This window comes from Notothenia coriiceps, unplaced genomic scaffold (genome assembly GCF_000735185.1).
Source record: "Notothenia coriiceps isolate Sejong01 unplaced genomic scaffold, NC01 NC01_scaffold00026422, whole genome shotgun sequence".
Taxonomy (NCBI): Eukaryota; Metazoa; Chordata; class Actinopteri; order Perciformes; family Nototheniidae; genus Notothenia; species Notothenia coriiceps.
This window is the reverse complement of record NW_011359123.1, coordinates 1,179,079-1,194,444: the sequence shown is the minus strand read 5'-3', so window position 1 is coordinate 1,194,444 and position 15,366 is coordinate 1,179,079. Positions and strand designations below refer to the sequence as shown.

The following is a 15,366-nucleotide window of genomic DNA, read 5'->3' as shown; positions in this document are numbered from 1 at the left end:
CACATTGTAATACTGAACTAAATTGTATATGATTTGTAAAATTGGCTATTCTTCATATTAATTTGACTTGTATTTGAGAATTTCTACAGTGGTATTGATCTTTTTTACCAAGAAAATCTTCTATTCACTGGCTACCACTTTTCTTTTCTTACATCTTTACAACTAAAGGGGTAGTAGCCTATAACAATATAGAATCAGCTCAACCTTTTTTTTCTAAAAGGGAACAACCTGGTCAGTCTTAACAGGAAATGTAGCTGATGTTATGCGTCCATGAACACAAGGACTGCTTATGCTAGTATGTCTTGCTTCAGAGCAGACATTAATGTTAATCATCATTTCACAGAGAGAGAAATGAAGTTGCCAGCAGTGCAAGCTGGGCACTGCTGGCAATAAACGCAATTTAAATCCATAATATCTTTAATAAATCACATAGATTAAAATATCCTGAATATGTGAAAACCAAGGACAAGGTGCATGCTGAACCAGCAGTTCGATAACACTGTGTAGTAAAGAGTGCCCTCGTGTGGAGAGACAAAAGCGTTGCTGCAGAATAAAGGATGGATAACACTCATACTAGTGCTGATAAGCAGAGATGGTACTCAGAACTTGTACATGAGTAAAAGTAGAAGTGTGAGTGTAGGAATACTCTGCTACAAGTAGAAGTCCTGCATTTAAAATATTACTCAAGTAAAAGTACAGAAGTATTAGCATCAAAATATAATTAAAATATCAAAAGTAAAAGTACTCGTTATGCATGTTGGTCCATTTCAGAATAATATTATATGTTTTTATTATAATTATTGATGCATTAAAGTTTTGTCAAAGCTGGTAAAGGTGCAGCTAGTTTTAATGACGTTGTATGCTGCAGGGTGGCTTGAGAATTTACTCCAGGTGTAACTAAAGTCTTGTTTAAGTGTTGATTATATTTCACATCATTAATCCAAATATATAAAGTCACCAAAGGTATTAAGTAAAAGTAAAATATACACCTCTGAATTGTAGGGGAGTAGATGTACAAAGTAGCATACAATGGAAATACTTAAGTAAAGTAAAAGCATCTCAAAATGGTATACTTAAGTACAGTGCTTGAGTAAATGTACTTAGTTACTTCCCAAACCAACAACAAATGACACAACACTTTGGCTCATGTGCACTTTATTTTATTACAGTACAGTACTAAGGTCATGTAAAGCATTGTGAGTAGCTACAGTGGTACTGGAGTGACATTAGATAATATATTATCATGACAAAAGTATTTTATCGAAATAACTTATAATACTCTTATCTGCTGCATTGAGGCTGTTTTATTTCTACAATAAAATGTTACTATTTCAACAAATAAAAGCGAGAAAGACAAACAATACATACAAAATATATTAAAACCTTGTTGTTTTTTCATGTAACAAAAAATAAGACTTTAACAAACAAAATCATTTGTAAAAGTAAAAACATAGAGACAATAAGTCTTCATCTCCTAGTCTTTTCGAACAGGATTATTGTTTTTTGATTATCATAAAGCGATGTTAATGCAGAAACATCTTTTGTGTTATGCAGCGCAGTATTTTCATATGCACATTTTTTAGCATTTCTTAAATTCTATTTGAAAATATGCATTACCTCAAGTAAACCTTTTTTCACTATTTCCTAAAACAATGTGAGGTGAACATTCTTTGTGGAGATGTTGTGTTTGCACTTTAACAGCTGCAAATGTAGGTTACTTGAGCTAACAGCATATCTTGCCAGAGGAACTACTTTGTGTTTTATGTTAAATGCACTCTGAAAAAGTGTTACCTCTAGCCTGTATTTTATTTTATGCATGTGTATAAGCAGTGAGTTCAGAATTTAAATTGACAACAGCCTACCTTAAATTATTCTACAAAGCATGAGTAAAATTACCTTTAAGGTTTGATAGAAGATTTTTTTCTCATAGTAGTTTATTATGTTGTTTTTTTTTGTCTGTGTCAAACTGGGCTAGTAACCAGCATGCATCTTGTGTAATATTGTGTCTACATCAACAAGGCAGTATTAGCAGTGAGAAGACCTGGATGATCGTGAGATCATATTTTGTGGAGCATTTGTTTGACTGTAACTGTCTCTCGAACAGTGATTCCCAATCTGTAATACTAACCCTGCGTTATGCACCCACTCTTGAGTTCAGTATTCTGCAGGATTGTACGTCACATTGTCACTTGTGTCTTTTGACTTGAAGCAGCGTGGGGGTCTGCTCCATGATGCGCAGTAAAAGATTATCAATGTAGTCCTCCAGGTCTCGAACCTGTAGCTTGACCTTTTTCAGATCAGCCTCACACTTGTGCAGCTGTGCCGCCTGCTGCTCGGAGGCCGCGTCCTGCTTCTGCATGTCCATCTCCTGCTGCAGCAGCAGGGAGATCAGCTCCATGTTGGTCAGCTGCTGGTAGTGGGCCGTGTTGTCCACTCTCACCTCCTGCGAGAGAGAAGGGACAGGAACAGTTAAGATGAATGTGTGCAAAATATTTAAATTATTAGTTTGGCATTAAGGAAATATTCTTATTCACTGCCTTGCCAAGAGTTATATGAGTGAGATGCCACTATAGTGTGCTGCTGGGATGACATACTGTATGTTTGGAGGCCAACATAGATATACTTCGTGTTTTTTTCAGCAATATAATGTCCACAAATTTAAAGATTTTAAAGCATGAATGTAATTGGCAGAAATAAAAAGCTAAAACAACTCAGTTGCATGAATTCACGTGACAGGATTTTGTGGTAGTACTAAATGTAGAAATCTGTTACTCTTGTGTCACAAAGCTTATTTTAGGCATTTTACCAAAAACCCATTAAAATTAAGTGTGCAAAAATGCTAGCTCATTTCCTGTTTTTGTGACATTCTTAAAGCAAATTAAAAGACAGGAGATGGTTATCTATGTTAGCAATTAAGGCTGGACGCAAGGGTCACACATGGCTCAATTGAAAGATGAAGTTCAGTTTTTGTGTAGAGCCAGGCTAGCTGTTTACATATTTACATTTACTTTGAAGCCAAGCTAAGCTAACTGTCTTCTGCTGCAGCTTAATATTTAACATTCAGATATGAGAGTACTCTGATTCTTCTAATTCATTCTCGGCAAATAAGTGTATTTGTAATATTGTCTAATTATTCCTTTAAATGAGAAACTGATTAAAATAAATGGCTTATTACGATTCTAAATGGCTCACTAATTCACTGGAAACAATGAAGTGATCTATGGTCCTGCACTGAGTGCTGTAATGGTGTTAATAAATGCTCACAGAAGCATTAAATAGTCTGTGGACCTAATAGCTTTCTGTCATTTATTATGATATGTTAATAACTTAATTATTCCGCTGTTTGAACACACAGAGAGACTCGCGCAGTGTTATGGGTCCATTTAGAAAATGTACTGTGACGTTTTTAGATCCAATTTGACAAGTAAGTGACATACATGTAATGAATGCAGATCAGCAAAACACACTAATTACTGTAGGAACACCATTTTTTGTTTTGTCCTACCCACAAACAAAACAACTATTTAACACTGTTGTGACAGGTAGGGTTGTTTTTATTATTAGGGTTGTTCGTATTTGATTTTATTATTTTCCCTGCAGTCTCAATCCCAAAATAAACTTTCAAAGAAATGTGTTATAGAGATACACTAAAAAGCAAAAACAGATCATATCTTAACAAGAAGTTGAATTGAATAAACAGCTCCGCACTTCTGTATCAGGTTAAAATGATGCTTATCCATTTATCTTAACAGCATCAGAATAATGTTATCCGCTGACACAATGAAATAGACTAGGATGTCACAGGGAAAGGCTAGAAACATAACTTTAGGACCTGAAAGATCGTATCTGGGCCAAATAACTAATGGGATCAGCATTTATTTCCCCAGTGTTGGAAGTAGCCTCAGTCTAAAAGGAGCTGTTGGGCTGATGCTGCACACTGTCAGTTTTGTTTAATACCTTGACTAATTTACTTTATGGCAGTAATAAAACTCAATCACACGATTAAAAAAAGGTACACAGTAACTCAAACTAAACACAGTCCCACCAGAATATTAGCAATACCCCGTCACAGGTAACTAGTGTTGAAATATCCTTTTGCAGTTACATATCACAAAAAAGCATATTAGTGCTTTATTTTGGTTGCATTTGTGTGATGAGAAAACCCATAATGTGGCTAAACAGCGCAGAAAATGGCCTTATACGAGATTATTCTTTATATTGCAGGTTATAAAGGGTTAATATAGTGTTGTGTTTTTGTCTCTGTTACCTGACTCCTCTCAGGTTCGGCAGCAGCCTGGTGGGCGTGGCGTCCGGGGTGGATGGTGGACTTCAGCTTCTCCAGGACCGACCGGCCCTCCTTCTTCTCTGATTGGCTGGAAGTTAACGGTTTCACTGGATGAGTTCTGCAGAGTAAAGAGGTCAGCACGAGTATTTGAACACAGTACTCTTACTATAAGCACATTATTGTTTTCTTCATATATCATTTTGCACGGTCAAATGATTGATAGCAGGTCAGACAGCAGTTATAACTTCTAAGCAGATCAGGAAATCTGAAGGAATCTGGCTGGATTTATTAATCATAGCTCACTAGCCATGTAGGAAAAACATAAGCACAATCTACTGTTCTTGGAGCATTCAAAACTGCAGCAATGTGAGCTGAGGTTAAAGTAGAAAAAATGGCTTTAATACAAGGGTTGTGATTCTCTTGTTACTTGAAGATGAAATAATCTATAGCAAAACACAGGGTGTACTTACTCAACAACAACAGCACAGAAATGTTTCAAAATCTAGAAATCAGAAGAAAAACTACTGAAGCAACCAGATTATCTTATGCTTAAATTATTGATACTAAAAGGGGACAATCAGATCGGTCGATGGTCCTTTTTTCCAAGACAAAAATATGTTAATAATACAATTTGATTCCAAATATTAAGTTTTCTCTCCTGTTTCCACGGTAAATAAAGTATAAAAAAAGATTGTGAACAAAGTTTAGTCCCGGGGCCTTATCATGGTGTGCCACTAGTGATGTTTTCTATCAAAGATTCCTGGCATGACTCGTCAAACTCTGGGTCCCTGAAGCATTTCATCCTCTTTACCCCCAAGTGGTGCGTCTTCATGCCCTCTACTTATTCCTAAGTGCACATTATATGCAAGTATTGCCTTTTATTGCCGTTGGTTTTGAGCCAAACGTCTGAGTTCACAATACATCAAATAAAATAGAAACTAAAGCAGAAAGCACATTTTTCTGGAGGGGATGCCAAATGTTGGAGGCAGCATTTGTTTCAGGACGCCAATTACTGGCATAGGTTGTAAAGGTCCAGTGATAAGGAGTTTTTGGCCGGAGTTTCACAAAGCACTAAGAAGGGTATTAAAACTGATCTCTCCCTGCAATGTGCATTACAAGGCACTGATCACTTCCCGAACCCCCAAAATACAGGGATAGAAAGATTACATTTATGTTATGGAAAAGATTACTTTTCTTTGCTTTCAAAAAATCTGTTCATTAAATTCTGGACCAAGTTGGTAATTGTTTGAGGTATGAAATTAATCACCCTGTAATGTTGCATAATTTTTGACCTCATTGATTTTTTTATACTTTTTTATTCTGAAATCTTACTGTGAAATATTCCTTATTGCACTTTATAAAAGGTCCGTAGTTTAAAAAAACAAAAAACAAATAAAGACGGAAGTAAAAAATACATAAAGTGTAATTCACTTAATTAAACAAACTTACACATAAACTCTAAAGTAACATATTTTGGTGATATAATATAAGTAAGGAGAAGAAATAACCTTTTATGTACTTCTAGATATCTGGAGATTATGTATCAACGGGTCAAAGTAATAGCAGTTTAGGCAAAGTGAAAGAAAAACAACAGATTTACAATAGCCGACGAGAAACAGAACAATGAGATGAAAAACATAAATGTGAAGCAAAGCCAAGAACAATGCAGCGGGTGTCATCCAACGACATTGGAAGAACTTATAAGGACATTCAACATCAAGCCAGGCCAACAGTAAACAAAGCAACAAGAGTACAAAAAACAAAAAAACATTAGGTGTTTTGTAGTTCATGTGGAAATCTACATCTTGTCAGTATAGCTACATACGTCATATCCTAGTGGGAGGTCTCTCACCTGCTCTCCTGACGGGGCAGGCTGCTAGCAGGCTGAGTCTCCTCAGGAAAAAGTGAGTGGCGTGCATCGACCAGGGGCTGGTCAGTGTTGCAGGTGGTGGAGGTGTAGGGGGCCACTGCCAGAGTACTGCTGGCTCCAGCACCGGGCCCCATGCTTGAGGGATGTATGGAGGGGCAACAAAAAAGGGTAGGGTGGGGCTTAGCCTGTGCGTCACCTGAAAGGGAGAGTGTGCGCGGGATGGAGGAGAAAGAGGGTTCGAGCAAAGATTCCCCAATCTTTGACTTAGTGGGGGTTCTTGAGTTTGGTGCTACTTTAGCATGAAGGTCTTCAAAGCTGATATCAGAGGATTTTACTATTGTGTTGTCTTGTGAAGATATCTGTGATGTTTCATTGGACTCATTTTGATTTGTAGTGCTATCTACTAATGACAGTAATGAAGAAAGAGCTGATTTAGAGGGCAGATATGACGACGGTCCTTCTCTGACTTCGGAAATGTTTTGAACGAGGGACAAGAACTGTTCGAACTCTCTGTCTCCGTTTTGGCTCTGGTTGCTTGGGCTGCCGCTGCTGTTTTGTCGAGACAGTCCTTTTGGTCTCAAGCGTGCACTAACCACACCAGGAAATGCATCATGTTGGTTAAGTGCAGCTGTTTTAGCTTCTGGGTTTCCGTTATCATCAAACTCCTTTTGTGTCTTTTTTAAATCTGCAACACTTCTTGCAGTAACACCTCTGGACTCAGTTTTAATATTGTCTGCATTTCTCGCAGTCATTTCTCTGCTGCTTACCCTGGAGTTATTCAGCTGATCATGGCAATTGTCTTGGTAAACTGGAGGGACTTTGAACAGTTTGCTGGATGATGCAGGTATTTCAAAGGAAGAGTTTCTCTCCCGTATGTAGGTGTCCTTCAAAGTGAACAGTTCCTCAGGTGTGGTGACTGTCTCCACATGGTAGGCAGCTATCTGCGAAGCTTCTGGCGGTTGTGGAAAAGTCCCGCCAAAACTCCTAATGCCTTTGAGTGGGTCAACTACCTCTGAATGCGAAGAGCTATCTGAATCGATAAAGCCAAAATCAGAATTATTCACATTCATGTTCAGATCTTCCAAGGTTGGGGACAAAGACACATTATTGTTGATGCATGTGCTCTCAAGTGGATTAGACTCTGGCTCTGCTACTCGAGCTGTTGTAATCTCTAGTGCTTTTGCATCTGGTTTTGAGGAAGAACATGATATGTTTAAAAGGTCTGCTACAGATACCTCACTATCAAGTATTTTAGGTCCTGAGTTCACGGATGTCACATTATTTCCGGCAATCTCTTCAGCCTTCAACGATAAACGATTCATTTTGGGTGGTCCGTAGTTTCCTCTGCACATGCGTCCATACAAGTCTTGCTCGAACAACATCCCTCCCCAGCGGTGGTTTTCATCTTCCAAAGGTTCATATTTGAACCTTTTGAGCTTTTCATCTGTCGTGAATCCTGGTGGAGTGATATTTGCGTACGTCTGAGAGTTAGCGCTGAGCGAGTCTGAGGTCTCGCTAATGGTGTGAGGGTCCGGAGAGATACTGTTCCTCTTGCTTTCTGCTTCTCTTCCCCGCTGCAGCGAGGCCACGCCGGTCTGAGACAGCAGGTAGGCTTCTTTATGGACAGCTAGTTCTTGTCCTCTGTGCAACCAGCCATCAGAGTAAATCTCATTCACTGAAGTTCTTACAGGTCTCCTTGGAGGCAAAGGTGGAGGCTCCTCTTCACATGTTTGCAGCTCGTGTGCATGAGTGTTGTTATTACCTGGAAGATCACTGGGAGATGGTTGACTGGTTCTCTGCTTCTGAGGAACACTCCCTTGAGGTGAGTAGAGCCTGCTGGAGGCAAAGGCATCGAAAGAGTCGTCCCATTCTCCTGTACACTCAGACATGGAGCGAGGGGCGGAGGGTTTTGTTTTGGCTGCTTTGGGTATTATTGCAGGGAGAGATATCTGCCTCGCAACTGGCCTGGGGCGCTCCCGTTTCATGTGAGCCATATTTGTAGCTGTAACATCCCGAGCAGGGCTGGGTGTGCAGGGCAGGGTGGTGTAATGAAAGGGGGAGGAGTTGGATGAGGTGCAAGGTGCAAAAGTAGGGGACCTCTGTGACTCCTCGGCTATGAGATCCTCGAAAAAAGGGTTGCGCTGTGAGGGGAAAGGGTTAGAGGAGGAGATGGGGGGTGAGGCGGGGGAGAAGGGATTGGTGTGATTGCAGTCATCAGGTGAGGTATGACCGGAGGGGGGGGCGGAGGGAGAGGAGCACTGAGGGTATAGGCGAGGAGGGAGGGGAGGGGGTACGTCTGAGCTGCTTTCTACCTTAGGAGAAACTTCCAGCCTGTAGAGGAAGATAGGGCACAATAGTCCTCTTAGTTAATGATGTGCCAGGTTACCAAACAGAGAAGACAACCACAACACCAGCGGACATTTGTGTTACCTAGAATAACATCAGTAGGTAGTAGATCAAACTGGCCAAATGAAAAAAACTGTAACTTAATCAAAAAAAGCAGAGCACATTTGCAAAATAATCAAGCAAAATAAAAAATGCATTCAAGACCTTCTTCAAGGGTGAGCTCATATTAATGTGGGATGACTTTCATCACATCCTGCAGGAGCATTTCTCTAAACCACAGTGATGTTGCATCTTTGATAGAGAAACGTTGACACACAGTGATACAAAAAAGAATAGAAGTGCTCAAGGGCTATTTGTGGAAAATATAGAATGAGATGATGAAACAGCATGTTGTAAAATGGAGTTAACTATCTATTCCATTTTCAAATGAGCATGGAGCAGAGCAAACACTGAACTCGGGACACGCTGCTGAAAGCAGGCCTCACATGTGGGGGTTGTTGTGGATTCACAACACACTGTGGAGCTCAGAGCAAAGCCTGTAAATGACCCTCACTCACCTTGGCTTGTTCTGGGATTCACCGGAGCCAAACCAGCCTCTGAGCCTCCCCTCAGATGTCGAACCAGCCTGGTTCATATCAGACTTAGCTGGGAGAGAATCACTCCTCCCTCCAGAGAATAGCGTCTTTCTTAGCTTCCTCCCTTTGTCGGGAGAAACAGAGGCAGAGGAGGTGGAGGGCGTCTCTGCCTGAGCTTGCTGATTCGATGGAGACGACGCCTGAGCTTCCTTATCGTCCTCCTTTTCCTCTTTCTTCGTCTTGTCAAAGGACCAGCGTCGGCCCCCGGTGAAGTTCCCTTTGTCCTCGCTTCTCTTGGTGAGGTTCTGCAGGGAGCGAGACAGCGGGGAGCATTTCTCCAGCAGCACCAGCCTGGACTGGTGGGCTCCGAGGCTCTTCGGAGTCGATGGCTCCGAGTCGTAGACGTGGCTGCCGTTTATACACAAGGAAGACTTGGACTGAGTCATGGTCTGACCCTTCAGAGACTCCACTGCAAGGTTTGGGCGAGGGAAGGCTGTCGTGATCTTACTGGCTTCATCGCTGAAGGCCCGCTTGTGAGTGAAAACATTTGTGGTGTGCTGGCTGGCGAGCACTGTTGGAGGAAAGGAAAACAAACAAGAAGCATATCAGGTTCATAGGCAACCATTGGTTACCATCTTAAATCATAGAAATACATGACCTTGTATTCCTCATATATGAAAACAGAATTTGGGATAAACTGAGTTCACCAATTTACCTGGTCCAAGCATTCGAGCTTGTAAGAATGTGCTTAATTATAAGGCACCAGGCTGTTTCATGCACATATAAACTATTGTTATATCTTTATTGATCAAGGACCATGCATAAAAATGCATTCATCTCAAAAAGAGAAGAGATGATATGCATGATTATAGCTAAAAGCTCATTTCCATCTGCAGTCCCTGGGCAGGTAAACACATAATAATAAACAAACATTAAAACATTTCTGAGTGCATATCACACTGACAATCAAAACAGATCAAAATCCAGATGTATAAACAATGTCAAAGCCTACCCTTTTTAGCTAAAGCTGTCTCTCCGTAATGGGTGTCCGCTCTCACTCTGCTGGTGTAGATGGGAGAGCTGGGAGGGTCTGACATCAGATCCAGGCTGGGTGGGGGGCCGGGGTTATCACTGGCCATGGAAGACACACTGCTCTCTGAAGCCAGGGAGGAACACGACCTGGTGTCAGACGACTTTCGCAGCCTCCCTTTGAAGAAGTCCTTCACCTTGCTCCTCTTCTCCTCTGCTCTCTCCACATCTCGAGTCTCAGCCGGCCCTCCGCCCCCCTCCTCAAACGGCTGCCCCAGGGATCCTGACAGGGCTGCGAAGCGTCCGGGCACAATAGCTGAGGAAGACTCCATGTCCCCCCTCTTCCTCCCTGTGACTCGATCCTTGAGCTTTCCAAAAGCAGAGCGAGGCTTGTCCTTTATGGTGAGGTCGAACATGCTGGCGGTCATGTTGTTGCGAGTGAACTGCACCGTGGCCTGCAGCCCGCCTCGGTCCTTCTCCTTTCTGCCCGCCTTGGAGTTGAGCTTGAACCATCTGGAGTCACAAGGAAAAGGGAGAGTCAACATCCAAACTGTGGCAGTCACAGACCCGGCGCCGGGAGGCCAGGCCCTCCCATTTGACATTCCTTCCCTCCCCCAATAAACACGTTTTATATTATTTATTAAAATGTAAAAACATTTTTTTATTATTTTTATTATAAATAAACTGTGAACTTTAATGCTACAATGTATGTTATGTCAGATAGTATATAAGAGTAATACATTAAAAACAGGTATGAAATACTATATGACAGTAAAACAAGAATACAGTTTAAAAGGGGAGTGAGTGACACATATATGCCGTGAGCTGATTATCGAGCCTTCATTGTAACAACTATACTGTGTATGTGCGAGTGGGGAGTGTAGCAGTAGAAAATTCAACTGTAGCGCCCGGGACATTAATGGGAAGCCCTACATGTTTGAGCACCCTCTATGAAACGTCAAGCTACCCCCCTCTATGAAACGTCAAGCTACCCCCCAAAATAAAATCCCTGGCGCCGCCACTGGCCGCGGCACATGACGGTTTTGTGTGCCCTCCCATGAAAATCATATACCCTCTCTGTAGATTTGTTCTGGCGCCGGGTCTGGGCAGTCATACAAATTATGTCAGTGAAGTGTGAAGCTATCGGTTATAGACAATCAGAGGTTGAACTAGCCATGCAGGGACAACAACAAATAACATTGATTTCTTTGTGTCAATGCTTTCCACATATTACATAACCTGGAAATAATGCTTGGGGCATAGTACTCATAATCTTACTGTTTTTACAAGCCCTCAGAAAAGGAAATCACAACTCAAATTCTTCAAGTTCCAGTCGCTTGTGTGTACTGTATGAGACAATACTGTATGAAGAGTGAACCAATGAAATCCTCCCTCTGTTTCTGCCTCCTAAATCCTTAGAGTGGACCAGAGAACGTGTTGTAGTGCCAAAACTAACAGCAGGAATTCAGTGAGTTTCACTGAGCGTAGAGAGGGCGGAGAGCCCACAATTAAAGCCAGATGTGTTGTATTGCTTTAGTGGAGATGTTTCATATTTTGATGGCGACTCCTGTTGCGTTACATGTGGCACAACTGAGGTCTTCAAATACTCACTATCAGGCAAATTATAAAAGAGTCAACGTTATTTAAAAAACAGTAGAAATAACTTAGTCTTACAGCATGTTATCTGAATCAACATTCCTACTATCGGAAACACATGGTGCAGAATAAGGAACACATTTTAGGTTATAGTTAATTATCATGGACACAAACAAATGTTTTTTCATATTTTCACTTCCCTGTGGTTTTCTACACTCATCAAACACATCACACATTCTGAACACATCAAATGATGAACATTAGTCACTCCTTCTCACATACTCGTACTATCTATATCAGTGTATTGATAACAAGTCCACCAATCTAATTTGGCAGGTCTCAGTTCACAAGCAACAGCCAGATTAAGTAAGACTATGGAAAACAATTTATCTCTTGATTATAAATAAATGTGGGTGCAAACATTAGTGCCCTATTCAATTATAATTATATTACTATTATATCAAATATATACTATTTACATGATATATTCTTGGTCCTAACATCAGCTGTTAACTAATCAATAGTATATAAAGATGTTCGGATAGCCATACCTGTAACAGCTCCACATTGAAGTAATGTACATTAATCCATAACTAAATCAGTAATGTATTATATAAATCTGAAATGAGCCATTGTGCACCATGAGTATTTGAGTATATTTGGTTATTTTCCTGTAGAAATCTTAGTTTATTAATTATGCACGGTGCTACTGTTACTGTTGCTTAAATGAATCATTGAGTACTTTTTCCACCACTTCCTGTGAGTCTGACATAACAGCATGACACATCACTTCTATCTTCTGTATGAAGATTAAACTAACTAGTTTTTCCACGCAGTTATATGAGAATAAATTGAGTTCTGTAGAGAGGGAAATGGAAAGTGTGCAGAAAAAGATGCAGGCTTTCTCGATACAATCACTAAATGGACTTGTTTCAGGGTGGAAACTGCGACTCGTCGTCTCATCTTGTTGATTTGCAGTGCATTTTGGGTACTGCTTCTGTAACAGTATCAGCCTGAAGGGCCAGAATTTAATGAGCCTGTGTGCAATTAGGATTCAAGCTTTAGCAGCTTAATGTGTCATCCTGCAAAACACTAAGATGTCTGATTAAAGTATTCAACTCTCATTTACTCTTTTAACAGCTCATGAGATTTGGGTTGCAAAAGCACATGTTTGCACATCTCTATGAGGATCATTATAACAGGTGAGAGGAAAAAACTATCCCTCAACACTTAGGCTGCTAAATGATTTACATAATCTGAATAAAAACGACCTTAAAGACCTCCTTCTGTAATGTTTACTAAATAGGCTAAGTATCATCACTGGTGGAATCCAATTAAGCACTTAAGCTCTGCACTCAAGTTCAATGTTAAGGTATTCTTAGTATTTCCATGTTTTCACTTTATACTTTTTAATATTTGACAAATGTAGTTACTTTGCAGAGTAGTCTAATATATAACCGATCTATACAGGTTGAAATTGACTCGCACTTTACCATATGCAACATTAGTGATTCCTATACATTCGTGCATCACTAATTTTATTCCAGTACCTAAAGTACAAGTGCTAATTGTGCCATTCTGCATAATGGGTGCTTTTACTTTTGATACTTAGTCATATTTTGAGGGTCTCTACACTGTAGTATTGCTACTTTGTAAAACCTCTTGTTCCACCTCTTCCTGCATGTCCAAATCTGACATAAAACATCACACATCATTTAAATCCCTTATATGAGCAGCAATCTGGCATTTTTGTCATGCATGCTTCATTAAAACCCAATCACAACGTACTCATCTCGAGGACACATCCCCTCCTGAAATATCCTATCAAGAGGAATGACGGCTTGTCCGAGGAACACGTCCAGTCCGATGAGCACCCGGTGCATGACGGTCAGCAGCAGGTCCCCGCTCCCCGGGGGGTAGTCTCCCCGGCCGCCGGCCTCCAGGATCCCGGGAAGCAGCTCGAAGCAGCACTCCTCGTTCCACTCGGGCAACTCCGCCTTCTCCACCAGCCCGGTCGTGTACTTCTCCTTGCCCACCTGGATGATGGTGTAGAGGTAGCGGCTGCCATGCTTGCCCTTGGTTCGCAGTCCTCTGGCCCGGAGCACGGTGACATTCACATGGGTGGGCACCCATCTCTGATCATCGTCCAGATCTATCAGTGACATCATCTTGCACCGAGCTGTGTCTCTGTGTCTCTAAAGGTCTTAGTTTCACTAGCTGTCAGCTGAGTTGGAGATCATCCCCCCTTTGTGTTGCGCCAGAGTTTCCGTGCTGCGCCAAAACACGGCTCTGCTGCAGAATATGCCAAAAGTCCGAGGAGCCTCTGAGGGTTTACCCGAGGTCAGCCTCCAGACAGCGGACTGGGCCTGTGTTCAGCTTAGCGTGCCATGGCCAAATCTAATCAATGCAAACGAAGTTATGGGCAGCAGCGTGCTGAAATCCTCCCACTGCGCGTGCATGTCGCATTGTTAGTTTACTGTCCGAGATATGCTCATCGGGCTCAGGCCCGCCCTCCTCAGCAGCAGCAGACCCGCATACATAGAGAGGGATGCCGCAGAATTAAAGAGAAACACCCAGCCGGAGCTCTGTCAGAACCACACACACACACACACACACACACACACACACACACACACACACACACACACACACACACACACACACACACACACACACACACACACACACTGCTGACAGAGAGAACACCCCGAACAATACAGATGCATTCAGAAGCCTGTCTTTATGTGAAACTGCTGAAATAGAAGTCAGTGAAGTTAAGGGCGGAACCCTCTATAAAAATAAATAATTTCCAGCTCGAGCTGAAAATCTGATTTAGATGATTATTGGAATATAATTATAACAATGTGTCCCCTCTTGCAGGATTGCTGGAAGCAAAAACACAGAAACGACTTGTACAACATAAAATAAGGCGTACAAAAACGAATGAATTTAAATAATACATTTGTTGAAAAATTAACAATTTAATAAAAAACCTTTTTAATCCAAACAATAAAAGAGCCTTAAGACAAATGAATCCTTTAAAAATATGTTGTATTGACAATTTAAGTGTATTGCCCTTTGTGAATACACATTTGCATTTACCTAAACTTACAGTTCTTTGTTGATATTGTCTTGAGAACAGCTTTCTCTGATGGACTTCATCAGGTTATTCCTGCAGCTGCAGCGCCCCCTGCTGGAGGTCAGGGGCATTAACTATGAGAAGAATCAGAACAAAAGAGAAGCAGCAACAACACACTGAAGACTCCCAGGTGGAAGAGCTGTAGTCACTTCCTGCTATTTCTCTCTGATAAAACATATCAGCCCTCGCCTGATCCCCTGAATAATCTGCAGTCAGCCTCAAGGGGAAATTCAGCTGCATTATGGCAAATCTAAGCAACTATGGTTCTCTATCTGTGTTTTTCATTTTTGTTTTACTTTTATGTATGCACCTCGACACCAAGTCAAATTCCTCGTACGTGTCAACCTACCTGGTAATAAACCCGCTTCTGATTCTGATCTCACTAAGATTCATGGAATAATAGTTTATTTATTTATTTTTGATTGATGGAATAGAGCTTGTCCTTTGTCTATTTCTACATAAGCTCCCCTTCACTTCCCTTGATTCACAATTCCTCTTGTATATATATATATATATATATATATAT

General features: G+C 41.0%; 1 protein-coding gene across 2 annotated transcripts; it reads right to left on the bottom strand.

Moving 5' to 3' along the window:
• Positions 1-1,382: 1,382 nt before the first annotated feature.
• Positions 1,383-14,244, bottom strand: rab11fip5b (RAB11 family interacting protein 5b (class I)). 2 transcript variants are annotated; one of them, XM_010784554.1, is made up of 6 exons: positions 13,490-14,244; positions 10,089-10,618; positions 9,059-9,647; positions 6,138-8,486; positions 4,268-4,403; positions 1,383-2,443 (listed from the first exon to the last, which is right to left on the bottom strand). In XM_010784554.1, exons 1-6 carry the CDS (start codon positions 13,867-13,869, stop codon positions 2,186-2,188), a joined length of 4,242 nt encoding a protein of 1,413 aa, XP_010782856.1. In that variant the 5' UTR covers positions 13,870-14,244; the 3' UTR covers positions 1,383-2,185. The 2 variants fall into 2 exon arrangements, with proteins under 2 accessions (XP_010782856.1, XP_010782857.1); XM_010784555.1 differs by lacking the exon at positions 6,138-8,486.
• Between the last annotated feature and the right edge of the window lie 1,122 nt (positions 14,245-15,366).